The sequence below is a fragment of the Cydia strobilella genome, chromosome 9 (assembly GCF_947568885.1).
Source record: "Cydia strobilella chromosome 9, ilCydStro3.1, whole genome shotgun sequence".
In the NCBI taxonomy this organism is placed as follows: Eukaryota; Metazoa; Arthropoda; class Insecta; order Lepidoptera; family Tortricidae; genus Cydia; species Cydia strobilella.
The window spans coordinates 930,691-949,206 of record NC_086049.1 but is presented as its reverse complement, the minus strand read 5'-3'; the positions used below and the strand labels follow the sequence as shown (position 1 = coordinate 949,206).

General features: G+C 42.1%; 1 protein-coding gene across 3 annotated transcripts; it reads left to right on the top strand.

The window, feature by feature from the left end:
• The first annotated feature begins 43 nt into the window (after window positions 1-43).
• Window positions 44-18,371, top strand: LOC134744024 (coiled-coil domain-containing protein 40). Of its 3 annotated transcripts, XM_063677660.1 has the most exons (22): window positions 44-226; window positions 1,272-1,387; window positions 1,957-2,095; window positions 2,643-2,729; window positions 3,924-4,056; window positions 4,552-4,709; window positions 5,167-5,280; window positions 5,969-6,099; window positions 7,130-7,272; window positions 7,494-7,594; window positions 8,021-8,203; window positions 8,845-9,012; window positions 9,684-9,761; window positions 11,959-12,127; window positions 12,888-13,096; window positions 13,558-13,677; window positions 14,507-14,602; window positions 14,876-15,079; window positions 15,653-15,811; window positions 16,732-16,874; window positions 17,591-17,796; window positions 17,934-18,371. In XM_063677660.1, the coding sequence occupies exons 1-21, from the start codon at window positions 44-46 to the stop codon at window positions 17,769-17,771; spliced, it is 3,015 nt and encodes a 1,004-aa protein (XP_063533730.1). In that variant the 3' UTR covers window positions 17,772-17,796; window positions 17,934-18,371. The 3 variants fall into 3 exon arrangements, with proteins under 3 accessions (XP_063533730.1, XP_063533729.1, XP_063533731.1); XM_063677659.1 differs by lacking the exon at window positions 17,934-18,371 and having other exon boundaries at window positions 17,591-17,899; XM_063677661.1 differs by lacking the exons at window positions 44-226; window positions 1,272-1,387; window positions 1,957-2,095; window positions 17,934-18,371 and adding an exon at window positions 2,128-2,254 and having other exon boundaries at window positions 2,647-2,729; window positions 17,591-17,899.
• Window positions 18,372-18,516: the final 145 nt, after the last annotated feature.

The window sequence follows — 18,516 nt, the reverse complement described above, 5'->3', positions numbered from 1 at the left end:
ATAAAATAAAATGTTTTATAAAACTTCATAGATCACCATCACCATGTCTATGTCCACAAGCGGCACAAGCCGGCCGCCCACACCTGACTGCGGTTGTACTGAAGACAATCAATCTACGCCACCTCTGCTGTCCCCACACTGCGTGTGCCCCAGAGATGAACAGGACATCGTGATCCATGAGGAGCACTGTCTCATGTACAAACATGAGACGATAATTTATCCACACGTAAGCTTTAATCGCATCTCTAAAATATTATTTTACTAGCCCTCTCCGCGAATTAGTCCACGTTTTTATATATACAGTTTCAAAAATTTCCTTAAACCGTGTAACAGTTTCTAAAGGGGCCCACCCATTACCATGCAGTCCGGACGATATCAGCCTGTCAGAACAAAAATTTGACAATTAGTGTTTTGAATGATTCACGGTTAGTTTCACTAGACTTATATTGACCGGGATATAGACCGTGATTACCCGTGGTACCCGTGGGACCCGTGAACATGATGCATGTAACTGCGTCGAAATATCGGGAGCTCATAAATAATACAAAAGGTAATCACGGTCTATATCCCGGTCAATGTAAGTCTAGTGAAAAATTTGACAGTTCCGAACAACTGACAGGCCAATCCGATATCGTCCGGCGGACTGGTAATGGGTGGACCCCTTAAGGGGTTAAGATTTCAGAAGGCCTTTCTCTGTAGAGCTTAACAAGATTTGAAGAAATATGATCTTTAAGTATAAAGTAACGGATCTGTTTCATTCAATAAACGAAGATTTAAATCGTACTCATCTCACGTATTTTTAGTCGAAATTCGATCAATTACTTATGATCTTCTTCCTCTGCCATTTCCACCTGCATCCGGCTGCATTTGTACCTAACTGATCGAAATTTGTCGAACGGTGTTATATCAAAAGTACGTGAGTGATCCATCTATGGCCTGCTGCAATTATTAATAATTTAATTTAATTTAATTTCTACATTCTCGTGCGTAGCATAGAGTTACACCAAGATAAGTCTGCAGCGATTTTGATAGCACACGCAGTGCAAGTGTTATTTTAAACGTCAAACATCTGTGAAGTTATGACGTATAAATAACACTTTCATTGCATGTGCTAAGAAGGCCGCAAAGTGTGCCTCCCATGTAAGGCGCCTACCCCTATATATCTATATAGACTAAATTAAAGGTACCCTTCACTTCGCCCCCTTCACCTTATCAAAATCGTTGCAGACTTATCTTGGTCCAACTCTAGTAATTCTTTACTATGTCAACAGGAGCCAGAGGTGTGCGAGTGCGTGACGCCGCAGTTCGAAGACGGCTTGTGCAAGTGCTGCAGCTGCCCTCCTGAGCAATGCCACTGCAAGAAGGCGGGCAGAGAGGCGGTAGATGAGTGAGTCTCCTGACATTTGTAGAGAATAGCTTTGCTTTATGCTCATGTGATCAGAGCAGCTAAACATTACTTATTAGCTGGATGAATCAGCTACCGAGTCTCCTGACATTTGTAGAGAATAGCTTTGCTTTATGATCAGAGCAGCTAAAACATTACTCATTAGGTGGATGAATCATCAGCTACCCTACCGAGTTGTAAACTACCGACTTTGGCGACGATGCGATCCGCGATGCGAGCGGTGACAGCCATTTTGATGTTCAGTTTTGAGGTCCAGTTATAATACTAAGAGTTGGTGAGGATATACGGCGGTTCTGTACTAAGTATACATATCCAAACATTTCTCACAAGGGACATGACATATATGAGTTTTACATTGATTGTTGTGCGATTGATTATTAACTAAAGCAGATACGCAGAGCATTTCTTCTTTAGCTACGATAAAAAGGTAATTATTTGACATATGAATCACAGAGAACAAGACAAATCCACCTATGTTTGTCATTACTGTCGTTGATTATTTCGTACATGCAGAACATGTACTCTCATGTAACGTTTTTTGATACCAACAGATGGCGCAGAAACCGCGACGTGGGCGCCATGCCAGCTGTGCTGGAGTCCACGCACCCGCTCATGCAAAAGTTCCAGGCCTCGCTCAAGCAGTTCCTTGAGAAAGAGAACGCTATCGCAGCCGAGGAGATTCTGGAACTGGTATGTATTCATACTTCTGTCTGTCAAACCGCGAAATGGGCGCCATGCCAGCTGTGCTGGAGTCTACGCACCTGCTCATGCAGAAGTTCCAGGCTTTGCTCAACCAGTTTCTTGAGAAAAAGAACGCCATCGCAGCCGACGAGATACTGGAGCTGGCGTGTGTATGGACTTGATTAGAATGACCAATTTGTCACTGTGTATTAGGTATGAGGTGCCCTCTATTTAGGCTTCCCACAAAGATCGTCGCTAGGCAATAGGCATTAATCCTATTTGTACACATGTGAAAGTGACACAAAACTAGCTTAGTTAATCAAATTAAGTCCTGTATTCCTATACTAGCTTCTGCCCGCGAGGCCGCGACTTCGTCTGCTTGGAATGATGATGATTGATAAAACTACTCTATGTACTTCCCCTGGATTCGATCGAACTATCTCCATACTTAGTTACTCGCTTTTATAATGTTATAGGTACTTACCTAATTTTGATTCTCACGAAATCAAACTTAGGTCACTTATGAAATTAAAGATACAAATAATCTTATTTACAGAAAGACAAGCTCCGCCTGAGTAAGTTGTCGTATGACAACGACTTGGAAAACATCTACAGAAGTGACCATGACACTAATGCTCAAAGGGTAAGCATTTAGCCGTTTATTTCAAACTCTTAGCATTCTATCACACTATATCGTATATATCCCTTTGTTACTTATTATAATGTTATAATACAATAAATAAGCTAGGATAAAGTTGTTATTTTTTAGAATTTTTATTTATCTTATGAACGAACACTATTTTTAACCGACTTCAAAAAAAGGAGGAGGTTATAGTTTTAAAACTTGTAACAGAAATAACTACATTTAAGCACAGATTAATAAATAGTTACTACGTAACAGATACATCATTCCCATACAAAAGCGAAAAATACGTACGCTATAATAGCCTACAAAATCTTAATAATAATACCTGCTGCTCAGGACGAGAAAAAATGTACCATAAGTACGCGCACAAAGAGTCGAGACTGCCTTGCTCGCCGTGCGAGTCACGTGCCAACGCGTCATCGTAAGAATGCGCTAGGGTTGTACTGTTACTTATGCTATTATTGTAATAAAACGAATGTTGCGAATCAACCATATTTTTCATTACTCAATCAAATATTTAAAAACAACACTTATAATGCCTGACTCAAAAAACTGCTTAATTTACGATTTACCTACTTATGTTCAAAGAAATAAATGGTGACAAAATTCATAAAGATAGATTTAAAATACTACTCACCTTTCTTTGTCTCTCGGAAATGAAAAAAACAACAAATTTTCATTTATTTTTTTACCTTTACACCCATCTGCTGTACAATAATTATGTGGTTTCGGCATTTCGAAGCGTAGGCGCGGGAAACGTGCGGTGCGAGCGCTTAGGCCGGCGTTCGGCGGCCCTCTGTCGGTTGTATCATCGACGATACGCCGAGCGGTAGGCATATAGCGCGTGACCTTGAGCGAGTGAAGGAGGCCTGATTTAAGATTAATTTGCAATGCCAGAGTGCGCCATGTGTTCCACAAATTGTATTGTAACCACTGTATTAATGTACCAATAAACGATTATATTCTATTCTATACATAATACTATTTATCGTCGGATATAATATTATTATAATTCAGTGTCCTGATCCTGACACGATTGTATTGTCAAACCGTCAAAGGGCAAATTATCAGATATTCTTAGAACCTTTCTTTAGTAAGTAATTCAATATGGTACTTACCTACATAATAGGCGGCAAGGCGCCATTTTGCCAAGTATTTATTTAAGATATATGACATACCTATTCTATATAGGCCCTGATAGAAGAGTATGAGGCAACTCTCACCAAGAACAGGGAGCTTCGGATCGCAGCCGAGAATCGTGCGCAGAAGTCCGCGGAGACCTACAAGCGAGCTAAGGAGAAGCTGGAACATAACATGATCGCAGGTACGTACGGAGTTATCCCTTTGACCGCCAAGTGTGTAGTTAAGATGTTGACATACTACAGGCCCTGATAGAAGAGTAGGCTACTCTTACCAAGAACACGGAGCTCCGGAATGCAGCCGAGAAGCGTGCGCAAGAGTCCACGGAGAACAACGAACGAGCTAAGGAGAGACTCTGGAACAGAATATGATCGCAGGTACGTAAGACATATGTACGAATCGCGGATGTATGCAGGTTTTCCACACGGTGTTTTCCTTCACTGAAAAGCGACTAGTAATACTAAATGATAATTCGCACATAAGTGCCGAGAAACTCATTGGTACGAGCTGCGAAAGTCACACGCCCTCCCGTGCCTCCCATGGCTAGGCCACCAGCGTTCAAGGGGATAATATTGCCAGTTGAAATTATCCTTCAAATCTAAATAATCTTGTTAAACATGAAAGAAATTGATAAATGTAATGAATAACACATTTCTCAATAATATGGGTTTTAATACAGAACAAGAGGCGATCGAAGAAATGGAGGCACTGACATCTCTCTGCCAACAGCTCGAAGCGTGGCGCGAGGAGACAGAGTCAGAACTCACAGTTAACCAGCGAATGTCTGACAAGATGAGAGCTGAGAAGAAGGCGATGGCCGACGAGAAGAGAGAGCTGGTAAGTTAGAGAGAGATGCACACTTTCACAGATTGTGATATCGGGAGAGGAGAGGCTTTACTAAAAATTAAATCATTTTACGGTTTAGACTCACTTGTTTTAGTCAGTCACTTGTGTTTGTGTTGTGTTTGTGTTTGTGATGATTTAATGTTAGTATGTCTCACAACAGTTTAAATTCGGTTTACTAAAAATCTTAGTTAAAGCACAGAACAAATAATAGTAGTAGGTACAGAACATTCACTCTCTAACATAATGCGTCTATTACGACAGATATGACCGCTAGGGGGCGCAAGCGCGAGCAGGCATCCGTTCTGTAGCGTTGCGCGGCAACTACTATGGCTAGACACCAATATTGGTGTGGGCCGCATGTATGTATGTGACGCGACGAAATCGCGGATTGAGCCACGCCTGGTTAAAGTTTGAATTACATATTTATGATAATGAACTTTATTTGCAGGACATGGTGATCTACGGACTTAGCAACGAGGTCTGGAAGCTGGAGTCCAAGCTGGAGATGTTCAAAAAGCAGTTCGAGATCAAGAACATCGAGATGGAGAAGGTTAACGATAGGGTACGTCTACGTTTTAATTTTGCAACATTTTTAGAAATGTATTTTTTGTAGTAGCAATAGCAGGATTTTTTTAATTAGTAATGGTACTTACTCAATATCATAGAGTAACTTATTGGAGTTATATCTATCTTTGCTCAATATGTATCAGTAATTTTAAGTTTTAAACAAACGTGAGTTCAAGAGGCACGAAAGGGAACGTGCATGAGATAATATTGGCCCGAAGCGTGAATTTCAAGTTTGAGCTCTTCCATGTAACCCACAAGATGGCTGAAGCTGAACCTACAATGCGCAAAAAAACGTACGTTAATTGTAGAGGGCAGCACTTGCTTTTAAAGTGTCAATGTAATGTTTATATGTTTCCTATTCTGGCCACAAGTAGGCTGACCCTCCAACGTGCACGGCCTCTATGGCTCTATATGCAAATAACTTTGGTCCCATATTCAATTATTTTAAAACGGGACACTCACGTATTATTAAGTCGAATAGTTCGAGTAGCCCATTTTAAAATAATTTAATATGTTTGAGTCTCACGGGAATTTTATAGTTAAAACTTTGGTCTCGTGTGATACATAGTTTTCACATCAACACCGAAAAAACATCGATTTTCCTTACTGTTCCCACGTAGGCTAAAGTCTTTGCAAGTTTCTTGACATGGCATGTGGTTTTCTAACAATTCAGTAACTTCCAGGTGACAGCATACTCGACGGAGCTGGAAGACCTGGAACTAGACAAGCGGCGTCTGGTTAGCCTCTGGAACTCCGTGCTCGTCAACATCTCGCAGCGGGATAAGGTGTTCGACTCCGTACGGGACGATTACAAGTGAGTTACATTATTTACAATGGTTCTTCGACAAATATGAGATATCCAGGTAACAGCGTACTCGATGGAGCTGGAAGACCTGGAACTAGACAAGCGGCGTCTATTGAGCCTCTGTGACTCCGTGCTCGTCATCATCTCGCAGCGGGATAAGGTGTTCGCCTCCGTCCGGGACGATTACAAGTCAGTTACATTATTTACAATGGTTCTTCGACAAATATGAGATATCCAGGTAACAGCGTACTCGATGGAGCTGGAAGACCTGGAACTAGACAAGCGGCGTCTATTGAGCCTCTGTGACTCCGTGCTCGTCATCATCTCGCAGCGGGATAAGGTGTTCGCCTCCGTCCGGGACGATTACAAGTCAGTTACATTATTTACAATGGTTCTTCGACAAATATGAGATATCCAGGTAACAGCGTACTCGATGGAGCTGGAAGACCTGGAACTAGACAAGCGGCGTCTAGTGAGTCTCTGTGACTCCGTGCTCGTCAACATCTCGCAGCGGGATAAGGTGTTCGCCTCCGTCCGGGACGATTATTAGTGAGTGAATAGATAATAATACTTATTAATAAAAAGTAAAATGAAAACAAATATCACCTCGAGCGAGAATGGAATACAGCTCAGTACTCAGCTCAGCACATTTCTGGATCAGGTGCATCACTCTCTCAACTGAGTAAAGCTTAACCAATCGTGGCGAACACCCACATCGCAATCGTGCAATCGTGGTAGAAGGCTCTTGTAAGGATCTTGTAATTTATTGTAAATTCATTTTTTCATTCATTTTTGCGCTGGTGCATCCTTGGTGCAGAATCGCGCGACGTAGATAACTGACAAAGTCTATGGACTTTTTCTCACAGAATTACCAGTAAATAGCGTTATTCCCATTTGTCTTATAGGATAGGGATTGCCATTGCCTATACGGAACTAGCTGAGAATTCCTATTGACAACTCCCGTTCGTACTCCATAGACATCCATAGAGGTCGGAGTAGAGCGTATTGTCATGTTTGTTGAGATTTAAATGACTTTCAGCACCCTGAAGGAGAGCTACCGCACGCTCGTGAACAATCTGGAGATCACGAAGAAAGTCGCGATGGAAGAGATGAACAAGAGTGCTGAGCTGGCTATGAACAAAGACAAGCTGCTTTATGATATCGGCGCCATTAATAAGCTCGGTGGGTAGTTGGATACTGGCCATACTTTGGCCATAAATAACCGCGAACCCTTTCGTTCATTCGTTCGTCTATTTGCTTCTCTTCCGCACGAATATACAAGAGCGATAGAGAGGAAAATAGACGACCGGAAGTTCCGTGGATACTTAACCGTGATGGATAATATGGATATGGGAATTATAAGTAATTTTTAAAGTCGTTTTCATAATGTTGTTACTTTACAGTGGACGGGGAGGAAGCAAAGCGCCTGGCTTATGAGACGCAGATACAAGAACTCACGGAATCCATCGAGATGACCGAAAGGGACCAAGAGCTTATTACAATGGTTATTACGTTGTATAGTTTGTCAAGGGACCGTCTCATTTCAAACATAGACAGAGAGAATCATACTATCTTTGTGTTATACTAGTACTAAGCACCCAAAAGAAAAGGATGAGTATCTATAGTTTTCTTTGTTCCTATTTACTGACAAGATTTGCTTGACCAACTATATTTAATACTTTAAAACTTGGGGGCAATCTAACACAGATAAAGCAAGCTCCAAACTAAACAAAGCACAAGCAAAGCTTGTCGACTATACACATCTAGAACGTATAGAACTCTGCATTGCCTTGGCAAGACAGACCTTCCGCAGTTTCCACATTTCCAAACTTTGTCTCTGCAAAAACGACGCAGTGTTAGCCTAGACAGACTAGAGCACCTTGTTAAGTACTGTATTCAACAGACACAGCAATGTAATATTTGGTTCCAGGAAAACAAAACAATGCAAAATATGCTGACCACTACAGAGAAGGACTTCGATCATAAAGCGGAGATGAGACTTAAGCTGGAGACGGAGATCCTGCAGAATATACAGGACTGCCTGCTCAACGACAAGGCCGTGGAAGCCATGGCCAAAGGCATCAAGAACATGAGAGAGATGTCCAGGAAACAGGTTAGTTAAACAAATTTTTATCAAGCTGTAGGCCGAGCACATGATTGGCGCGACAGTATCTCGCCGCGAGATAGACTACCCGTCTTTTACTAACTGTATGAATTAAAGAGGGACGGGTAGTCTATGTCGCGGCGAGATACTCTCGCGCCAATCATGTACTAGTCCGGCAGAAACGTCTACGAGAGATACTAAATAGGTTAGTTAAAGATTGAAGCTGAAGGTGAAGACAGATATCTGCAAAATATACAGGATTGACTGCTGAACGACAAGGCCGTTGAATCCATGGATTATGGCATGAGATATCCAAGATATAGGTACCTACTTTCTTCTCCAAAGAAATTACGGATAATACAACTATTTTCAGATATAGATATACCTTATCCTATTGTAAGTACAAAGTTTCAGTGCAAACTAGCTACTCGTTTTAAAATGAGAGCGGAATTACGTTTGTATGGAGAACCGAGCTTGCCGGAGACCCTTAAAGGCAAATTTCCTATTTTGAAATTAGAGGTTCTCACAGGCCAGTTGAACCAATCCCAACATTCGGTGCAACCGAATTTGTAGACCCAACTGAAGGAAATTCTAGAACAAATATTGCCATGAAATATTCATTAGCTCATTAAATTTTTCACTTTTTCCAGGAAATAGGTCTAGTAGGTATGGAGAACGCCCACGCCAAGGTGATGCTGGACATCGAGGTGTACCGCAGCCTGACCGCGCGCAACAAGAAGGTGCTGGAAGAGGTGGAGGAGAAGGTGCGCGAGCGGGAGAGGGAGATCGAGCAGATGGAAGAGAAGTATGACCAAAAGGTAAGGAAAGGAACATGAGAGCATTCCACAAAAACGTCTACTTTTTCGGGTACAAGACGAGTATCATGGCGGACGCTGTCGAAGCAATTGTCCTGCTGACAGATAAGGTTTATATTCGTTATTCACTAGATATTGGCATGTAGCTCTAGGCCACGTCTTGACGCTTAAGGAAAAGCGTTCAAAAGGTAATAATCTGCAGAAATTAAACCTGAGTTATCAAACGTTATCATGCCAAATATCGGCTTCTTAGCTACCCAAATGTTAGAAAAATAGCGTCACGTACCTGGCACTTTTCTGGAATGTCCCAGATCCAATCACGAAAACTGCTTACGATGGCCTTTTGTTCAGGAATGTGCTGAGCCCACAAAGTTTTGAAAATTTTCCACATGAACAAAATACGTAAACTTCTCCCATTCGTCCTCTCGCACTCTATTTGTTATGTACACAATTTTCTAGTTTCCAAGAACTTATCTGAGAACTTTCTGCAACTTGTCTCTAAGTACTTGATATGATTTTCACTAATCGAATTTAAACTATCGTGAGACATACTAACTTAGCTAACATAGCGGTTTTACTCCAGTATTTCTCTCTCAGCTATCCGAAACATGTCGCACGAGTGACTAAAAATACGTGAGTGAAACCGCAAGTTAGCTATGATTTTCACTTTTCAGACAATGGATCTAACAAGAAAACAAAGAGAACTCGATATCGTCACCAAGAAATACTTCGCACTAAAGGAAATCTTTGACGTAAGTGGTCTGGAATGCTGATTTTGAATGCTCAAGATCTAGAGGCTCGTACCTTATTGCTTAGAAAAGGATTTTTCCCCTCACTAGCTCGGAAAGTTGTCTTTTGTCCTTCAATACAAGCGGGGAAAAACGCGTTTTATCCACTAGTGGGGAAAGTAATTTGACCTTGGATGGAGCGTGTTTAAGTAGCTTGACAGATAACAAAACGTAAATCGTTTATGATAATGATTCGTTCGATATTAATTATCCTTAAATAAATGGTTTGAGAATCTAATGAAAAATACCTAATTTAGCTTTATTTAATGATTTTAAGTCATAAACCTTAAAATTCCATAAGAAACGTTTGTTTTTTTATAATGATGTGAAATATAATTCTGAACGCACAAGTTGAGTCGATGCAATTTCAAAACGCATCGTTGACATTTCATACGTCAGAACAGAAATGTCAACATTGTCAACAATTTTTTTACTAAAAAACTTTTTTCACCGACTCGCGTAAAAATACATAACTTCCAGAGTTTTTTGTTATAATATCGTAAAGAAATGAGTGATTCCAGTGATGAAGATAATCTAACGCCTGTGGATGTTGCATTTTCCTCGCTATAGTGAGGTGAAAAGTTTTGTGTTATACACGGGCGCAAATGTATTTTACTTCTCGTGTGTTTTCAACACTCGCTACGCTCTGGATTATATTTTAGAACCACTCGCTTCGCTCGTGGTTCACCTATAGAATCCTTTCGCTTGCTCGTGTTTCAATTCTACACTCGCGGGTAAAATACAACTTTGCACCCTTGTATAACAAATAACTATTTCCGAAAACGGTGACGTGTGTCGAACGTTTTTTTGTTAGCCTGCAAATGCGGGAATATTTTCCTGTCAAGACTGACTCATCTTGATCTTAGTCAGAAGTTTCCAAGACCTAATTTAATTGCTCTTGAGCGTAGATAATACAATACAAATTATTTTTCCCCTCACTAGCTCGGAAAGTTGTCGTTTATCCTTCAATACAAGCGGGGAAAAACGCGTTTTATCCACTAGTGGGGAAAGTAATTTGACCTTGGATGGAGCGTGTTTAAGTAGCTTGACAGATAACAAAACGTAAAACGCTCATGATAATGGTTCGTTCGATATTAATTATCTTTAAATAAATGGTTTGAGAATCTAATAAAAAACACCAAATTTTGCTTTATTTAATGATTTTAAGTCATAAACCTTAAAATTCCATAAGAAACGTTTGTTTTTTTATAATGATGTTAAATATAATTCTGAACGCACAAGTTGAGTCGATGCAATTTCAAAACGCATCGTTGACATTTCATACATCAGAAATGTCAACATTATTAACAATTTTTTTACTTAAAACCTTTTCTCACCGACTCGCGTAAAAATACACAACTTCCAGAGTTTTCTGTTATAATATCGTAAGAAATGAGTGATTCCAGTGATGAAGACGATCTAACGCCTGTGGATGTTGCACTTTCCTCGCTATAGTGAGGTGAAAAGTTTTGTGTTACACACGGGCGCAAATGTATTTTACTTCTCGTGTGTTGAAACACTCGCTACGCTCTGGATTCTATTTTAGAACCACTCGCTTCGCTCGTGGTTCACCTATAGAATTCTTTCGCTTGCTCGTGTTTCAATTCTACACTCGCGGGTAAAATACAACTTTGCACCCTTGTATAACAAATAACTATTTCCGAAAACGGTGACGTGTGTCGAACGTTTTTTTGTTAGCCTGCAAATGCGGGAATATTTTCCTGTCAAGACTGACTCATCTTGATCTTAGTCAGAAGTTTCCAAGACCTAATTTAATTGCTCTTGAGCGTAGATAATACAATACAAATTAATTTTCACTTCACCAGCTGGTAAAGGCTCTCTTGATTGTTCAAAATCTAAGTAAGTAGCGTTTTATATCCACATGTGTGCCAAAGTAATCGAATGAAAATTTTGTTTCCTTTTTTTTACTTTTAAATGATAAATTTGAATGATAAATAGTTAGTAACGTTGATTTGGTTTTATTTTGTTTGATATTTTGCAGTCAGTATTTTCTTCGCGTTGGTGTGGTGCCCTGAACCACTCGCAACGCTCAAGATTCCATTTTTGAACCACTCGCTATGCTCGTAGTTCAATTTTGGAATCTTTCACTTGTTCGGGTATTTGCCCCCTTGTAAAACAAACAACTATTGTCTGTGTGCAGAGTAAATCCCCTCAAGAGCGTCGTATAGAGGAGCTGGAGACGCAGATCAAGGCGCTGCGCGAGCGCACAGAGGGCATGCAGCACGAGTGGCTGCGGCAGCAGAGCAACGTGGTGAAGCTGTCGCAGCAGCACCAGAAAGTGGTGGCAGACGTCAACCTCATCAACAAGCGTGAGTGCAACTACACCTAACCTTACCTAACAAGTGGTGCCATCCGACGGACCTATTACTAAGACTCCACTGTCCGTCTATCCGTCTGTCACCAGGCTGTATCTCATGAACCGTGATAGCTAGACAGTTCAAACTTTCACAGATTATGTATTTCTGTTGCCTCTATAGCAAATACTAAAAAGTACGGAACCCTCGGTTTTTTACTTTAAACATCGGACCGTACCTACAATTTGCCCACGAAGTTCGTGAGAGAATTGCACCCCAAGCCCCTTGCGTATATGACGCTCACTCCCTTCCATTTCATCAACTCTATTTAGGTACATTGTCTACACATTCTACATTCCTAGAACTTAGTCTTCGCCCGCCAAAAAACCACACTATCGAATGTGTAATTGTAATGGATGTAATTGCAATCTTTCTTACCTTGTAACTGAGAATTCAGGTAGTAATTTCACTCCTGAAAAGTTTTAATGGTAACCTGAAACTTGAGCCGCAAATGGTACTTGATATAGTGATAAATGTCGTACCGGGCATTTTCACTTAAGTGCTGGTACATTTACTTTTTTTCGAAATTTCATCTATCGATTTAAAAAGGAAAAAAGTATGTATATGCTTTCACTATTATAAAACTGACAGTGACACCCAAAATTTGTATGAAAACTAGGGACACTTTTTTTCTTTGTCTCATTCAAAAGTAGCCCAAAAGTTGATGGTACCATTTTTTCTGAAACCCACGTCCGAGACTGTTTTGTCTGTCCAGAAATCCAAATCTGCGATCAAAAATGCATGCGCATCCAAGCGGACATCGAGACCGTGGCCGCGGAGCGCGCAAGCGTAGATCGCTCGCTGCGTGACCTGCGCGGGCGACTAGTCGTGTTGGAGCGAGAGAGAAAGGACGCTGGAGAGAGAGGGGAAGTGTTGAAGATTGAACACGCTTCACTGGCTATAGAATACAAGGCCAAGCTCAAGGTACGTCCATAGATCATAGTCGTCGACCTTCTTTCACTCCTTTCTTTTCTTGGCGTGAAACGTCTAGGTTTGATGAGTTTAGGATAACAGTGGTTACCTACAGTCTGGCAAAAAAGAGTAGAAATTAAAAAGTGGCAACACTGTAGTGTCGTCCCTTTCAAATCAATCTTGGAAAAACGGGACGAAACTGTAGTGTTGCCACTTTTTAATTTCTACTCTTTTTTGCCAGACTGTATCTCGTCTCCGAAAATTTTAAACCCGATTATTAAAATCCAGAAAAATGTTAATTTGCCTAAACACGTTTTTTCTAAACCGTTGAATTTTTAGAAGGATCATCAACCTAACCTGACCCAATGGCTTTTACAGGATGCTTTGTACCGGTTTTTTTAAAAATGACAATTCGATAAGTGAAACATATTTCAATGTTGAGATGTGATACTTTACCCATTACTCACTTGCAGGATGCGGAAGCGGAAGTGTTCGACTTGGAGGAGTCTATAGAGACCATGGACAAGGAGAAGATGAACCTCGCGCAGAGCCTCGACCTTGTGCAGAGGGAAGCGCTCATTTGGCAGCGGAAGGTGACTTTTTCCTCCTTTTGCTGACTTTTTTCTTTGTTTGTCAGCTTTTCTCGCCCACTACCCACAAATGCTATCAATTCACGTAATCTGGACCGTTGCGCCCTTCCCTGACTGAATCAGGAGATGTACCTAGAGATTTGGCAGCGAAAGGTGACTTCTTGTTTCCTCCTTTTGCTGACTTTTTTCTTTGTATGTCAGCTTTTCTCGCCCACTACCCACAAAGCTGTACATCGATGGACCTTATTACATAAGGCATAAGGTTCACCGATGGACATTTAACGTGTGGGCGATGGTACAGTCGCCATCAGATATATCGGAGCGGCCGGTGAGGCTCATAAATATCTGAACACGCCTCTATTGTGAAGGCGTTAGAGTGCGTGACCAGATATTTTTGAGCACCTTGACCGCTCCGATATATCTGATGGCGACTGTACGAGCCACGTTCGAACATGTGACCTCCAGTTTTAAAGTTTGACGCTTTACTGCTAGGCCACCGACACTTTTATTGAATGATAAATAATTTATAGCGTTAATTTGCAATGTTTACAGTAATAATTTTTTCCTTGTATGGTGTTTTTTTTGTTTCACCCGGCAACTCCTTTTACACCTCTCGTGACTTGCAGTTGAAACCCTCTCAACGCTGAAGATTCCTGGCTTCCTGGTGTTGAAATTTCTCTACGCTCGTGGTTTATTGGGACCCAAGCAAGCTAAAGGTGTCAGATTTAATTAAATCTGATACCTTTAGCTTGCTTGGGTCCCAGTATTTATAAAGACGATTGTGAAACAACAACTTTTGCTCCCTTGTTAAACAAATAGTTATTATTGACAGGGTATTATGGCAGTGGAATTGAAGAAAAACATGCAAAACGCCAAATCAGCAGCTGGTGAGATCGGGCAGATGAGGATCGAAATTCACAGAATGGAAGTAAGGCTCTTTAACCCCTTTATCTTTCTAAAGGTATACTACAAGTACCTAATTGTGGTTACTAACTAAAAGAACACAAGCAATAAGTTGACTGAGCTGGAATCTTCTACTTTCTCAGATAGTTCCGCTTTTTTTGAATCTGTAATTGCAGGGACAAATAACCAAAACGTGTCAGTAATCAATCATAGCTAAGCTTTTTGATTTAGTAAATGGTTTTTCGTTAGTCACCGTGGCTTCGTCTAAGCCCTCAAAAGACTATATAATTGTGAGCAGGTTCGCCGCGAACAACTTCGTCGCACCGCCGAGAAGCTGTCCGAAGACCTGGCTTTGATGGTTACCCGTCGCGAGACCGCCATGGACAAGAGCCGCTCACAGGCTGCTCTAGAAGCCGCCCATGGCTCACATGGGACCACGTCACAGACGCAATATCATCATAAACTGAGGCTGGCGAGGGCTGACGTGCAGCGAGTTACCAAGGTATGAACACATAGACAGACAGTTTGACAAACGCCGAGCTCTCCGAAGACCTGGCTTTGATGGTCACCCGTCGCGAGACCGCCATGGTCAAGAGCCGCTCTTAGGCTGCTCTGGAGACCGCCCCCTCACAACGCAATACTGTCATAAACTGAGGCTGGCGAGGGCTGACGTGCAGCGAGTCATCAAGGTAGGTGTGTGTAACACACGCAGACACAGACGCTCACCAATCTACACTACACACTACGACTCCTATTGGACCACAAGTAGGTATCATATAGGAATTCGCACTGCCGCTGTTGCAGTCTCGCTATCGGGCGTAAGAAGCAAAGCGACGTACGGGACCACGTGACTCGTACCTACTAACATCACTGAAACTGGCGCAAGTTGACGTGTCCCGAATCACGAAGGTATTGAAGACCAAGGTTCACCACCCAGAAACTTAGATATTGGAAAAGCTCGAGTCCCTCCGGCTTACCTTACTTGAGGGAATTGAAATCAAAAAATGCCAAACTAGCTCCTGCTTGCAATATAATATAAGTAGGTTTTTTTATAATCTCTTGTTCGAATTTGCAGGATTTAGCAGAGGCGAATGCAAAAATGAAGAGTCTTCAACAGGAACAAGCGAGGTTGGAGAAAGAGACAAGCGAAACTAGCGCTCTCAACGCGCAGCTCGAAGAGCAAATTGCCGCGTTGCTGCGCGACTGCCGGGCGGCACAGCGGGACAAACAGTGGGTCAGTTTTAGATGTAGACAGAGATAGCAGGCTGTAGCGGAACACGGAGAACAGGGCTCTCAACGCGCAGCTCCAGCAGAGCGGGACAAGCAATGGGTCAGCGGTACTTGAAGGATAGGAGCAGGTTCGGTTGGAGCTTGAAGCAAATTTCTAATACTACATTTACATTCAGCCCTGCCGCTGCCTCTCGCGCTGCCGTCAATAATTCCCTAAATACTGCTGCAGCAGGATCGAGCTCGAGTTACATACTGCCCTAACGCTCACTTCTCTGTTGGGTTTCGGCAATGGCAGACGTCTTTCTCCTCCAGGCGCTCGGCGAGTACTGAGCGACGGAGCAGAATGTGAACACGCACTGCCGCTCGCGCTGCCGGTCCTTTGACTTCCGCACAACAAAACCGCCATTTTGGGGAGCGCCGGGCAGCGCGAGTGGCAATGGCAGTGGCATGAGAAGTATCGTGTTTACACACTCGTCCTGCCCACTTCCCTGCTCACTTCAGCTGAATGTAAATGCGGCAATAGAAATAACGATGTGTTCCGATATATTTGGCCATTATAGCAGTCATAGTCATATGAGTCATATCTATTTCATGCTGAATGGCCAAGCAGTTATAAGTAGGCAATCTAGATTGCACGTTGCCTGTATCTAGGTACTTGCGTTTGTGCCCTAGAATCATAGTGGAAATGGCAGGACTCAATGAAAATAGATATCGCTTTTTACCGTACAGGAATTACGAGAGCTTGTTCGCAGTAGGTATATACCTCATCATAGCTTCGGCAGACAGCAGACACCAACAAATTATGTCGTTCCAATTCCAACCTACTGTCTGTTCTGTTACATAAGGCATATTAAAAGTGTGGTTTGTCTCTGTCTCTCTTACATCAGGGTTTATTCATATTTTTTTAAATTTGACTATCCATAGCTCCTGGAGCGAGTGGTGCGCGCTCAGCGGCTCGGCACAGAGCTGGGGACAGCAGTAAAACGGCAGTCGCTGCGAGTCAAGAAACCTAAAGCCACCATACTGGCTGAGTATAAGCAGGCTACTGCGCTGAATGAACGCATCAGGTACCTAAGTAGAACCTTGTGGAACAGGCAAAGGCCTTTGAGTGAGTCTAATATGAAAAAATTCTATAGAAGCTTCGATCCTATGCGTACGCGCGGTCAAAGAAGGTAGATTGTAGACCAATGGACAAATCGTTCTGTGCCTGATGCAATATGGCACCAAATTTTTAGAGGAAACTTAACTTTATTACTTTTAATTACGATTGAGTTTCCAATAATCATAAATTTTGAGATGTGGGCGTATAGCAGGCAGGGGACGAAATATTCTCATTGGAGCATAGATAGATACATACTAGTAATTATTAGAGTTTGGACTAACACACAATACATAACAGCAGCAGAAGTTGCTAAGCGGGCGAGGTGTTCAAAATAATCTTGACGCGACTTTATTGTTAAGAAAATAAGAGCGTGTCAAGACGGTCAAGGTAATTGTGGACACCTCGCCCGCTTAGCAATTTCTGCTGCCGACTGCAACTTCTGCTGCTGACGAAACACAGGCATTCCCAAAGGATCTGTATTAGGCTTTCTTACTACCTATTATAAATGAATTTTACTGACTTGCCGAGCTACAAATAAATAATGGGTTTCGAACAGATAAATAATATTTCTTGAAACAACAAAAATTATTCAAACCTGACCTAGGTAATATTATTTATATGTTAAATATAGAGATCGTTTTAACATGTCATACGAATATTAAATTAAATTTTAATTTTCAGGTTCATAGTCGCCAAGCTCGGCCGCGAATACCCGCATCTAGAAGAGAGACTGGAGATAATCTCCAACACCCTGAACATCTTCGAGCCGAGCGATATGCCTCAACTTTGCGGCGAGGGAGGGGATTGTATCACTAGCGAACTGGAAGCCAGCGACGTTGCTGAGAAACCACTGTGCCCTTAACTACACTTAACTATTATTAGCATAGGTTAAAGACTCGCTGAACATCTTCGAGCCGAGCGATATGCCTCAACTTTGCGAAGGGGGAGCGGATTGTATCACTAGCGACCTAGAAGCAAGCGATGTTGCCGAGAAACCACTGTGCGCTTCTATTAAGTAGCATAGATTAAAGACTCGCTGACCATCTTCGAGCCGAGCGAGATGCCTCAAATTTGCGACGAGGGGATTGTATCACTAGCGAGCTAGAAGCCAGCGATGTCGCTGATAACCACTGTGCCCTTAACTACACTTAACTATTAGTAGCATAGGTTAAAGACTTGCTGAATATCTTCAGCCGAGCGAGATGCCTCAAATTTGCGACGAGGGGATTGTATCACTAGCGAGCTAGAAGCGAGCGAATGTAGCTGAGAAATGAGAAACCACTGTGCCCTTAACTACACTTAACTATTAGTAGCATAGGTTAAAGACTCGCTGAACATCTTCGAGCCGAGCGATATGCCTCAACTTTGCGAAGGGGGAGCGGATTGTATCACTAGCGAACTGGAAGCCAGCGACGTTGCTGAGAAACCACTGTGCCCTTAACTACACTGAACTATTAGTAGCATAAGACTTGCTGACCATCTTCGAGGCAAGCGAGATGTCTCCGTCGAGGGAGCGGATTGTATTACTGGTGGCTAGAGATAACCACTGTGCCCATAACTAACTATAAGTACGTAGCATAGACTGGAGGCCATGGAGATGACACAGG

Excerpts from the sequence above, each read along its gene's own strand:
- LOC134744024 (XM_063677660.1), top strand. The coding sequence starts at position 44 with ATGTCTATGTCCACAAGCGGCACAAGCCGGCCGCCCACACCTGACTGC. Across the intron at positions 4,710-5,166 it reads CCGACGAGAAGAGAGAGCTG|GACATGGTGATCTACGGACT; the intron begins GTAAGTTAGAGA and ends CTTTATTTGCAG. Across the intron at positions 16,875-17,590 it reads GCGCTGAATGAACGCATCAG|GTTCATAGTCGCCAAGCTCG; the intron begins GTACCTAAGTAG and ends TTTAATTTTCAG.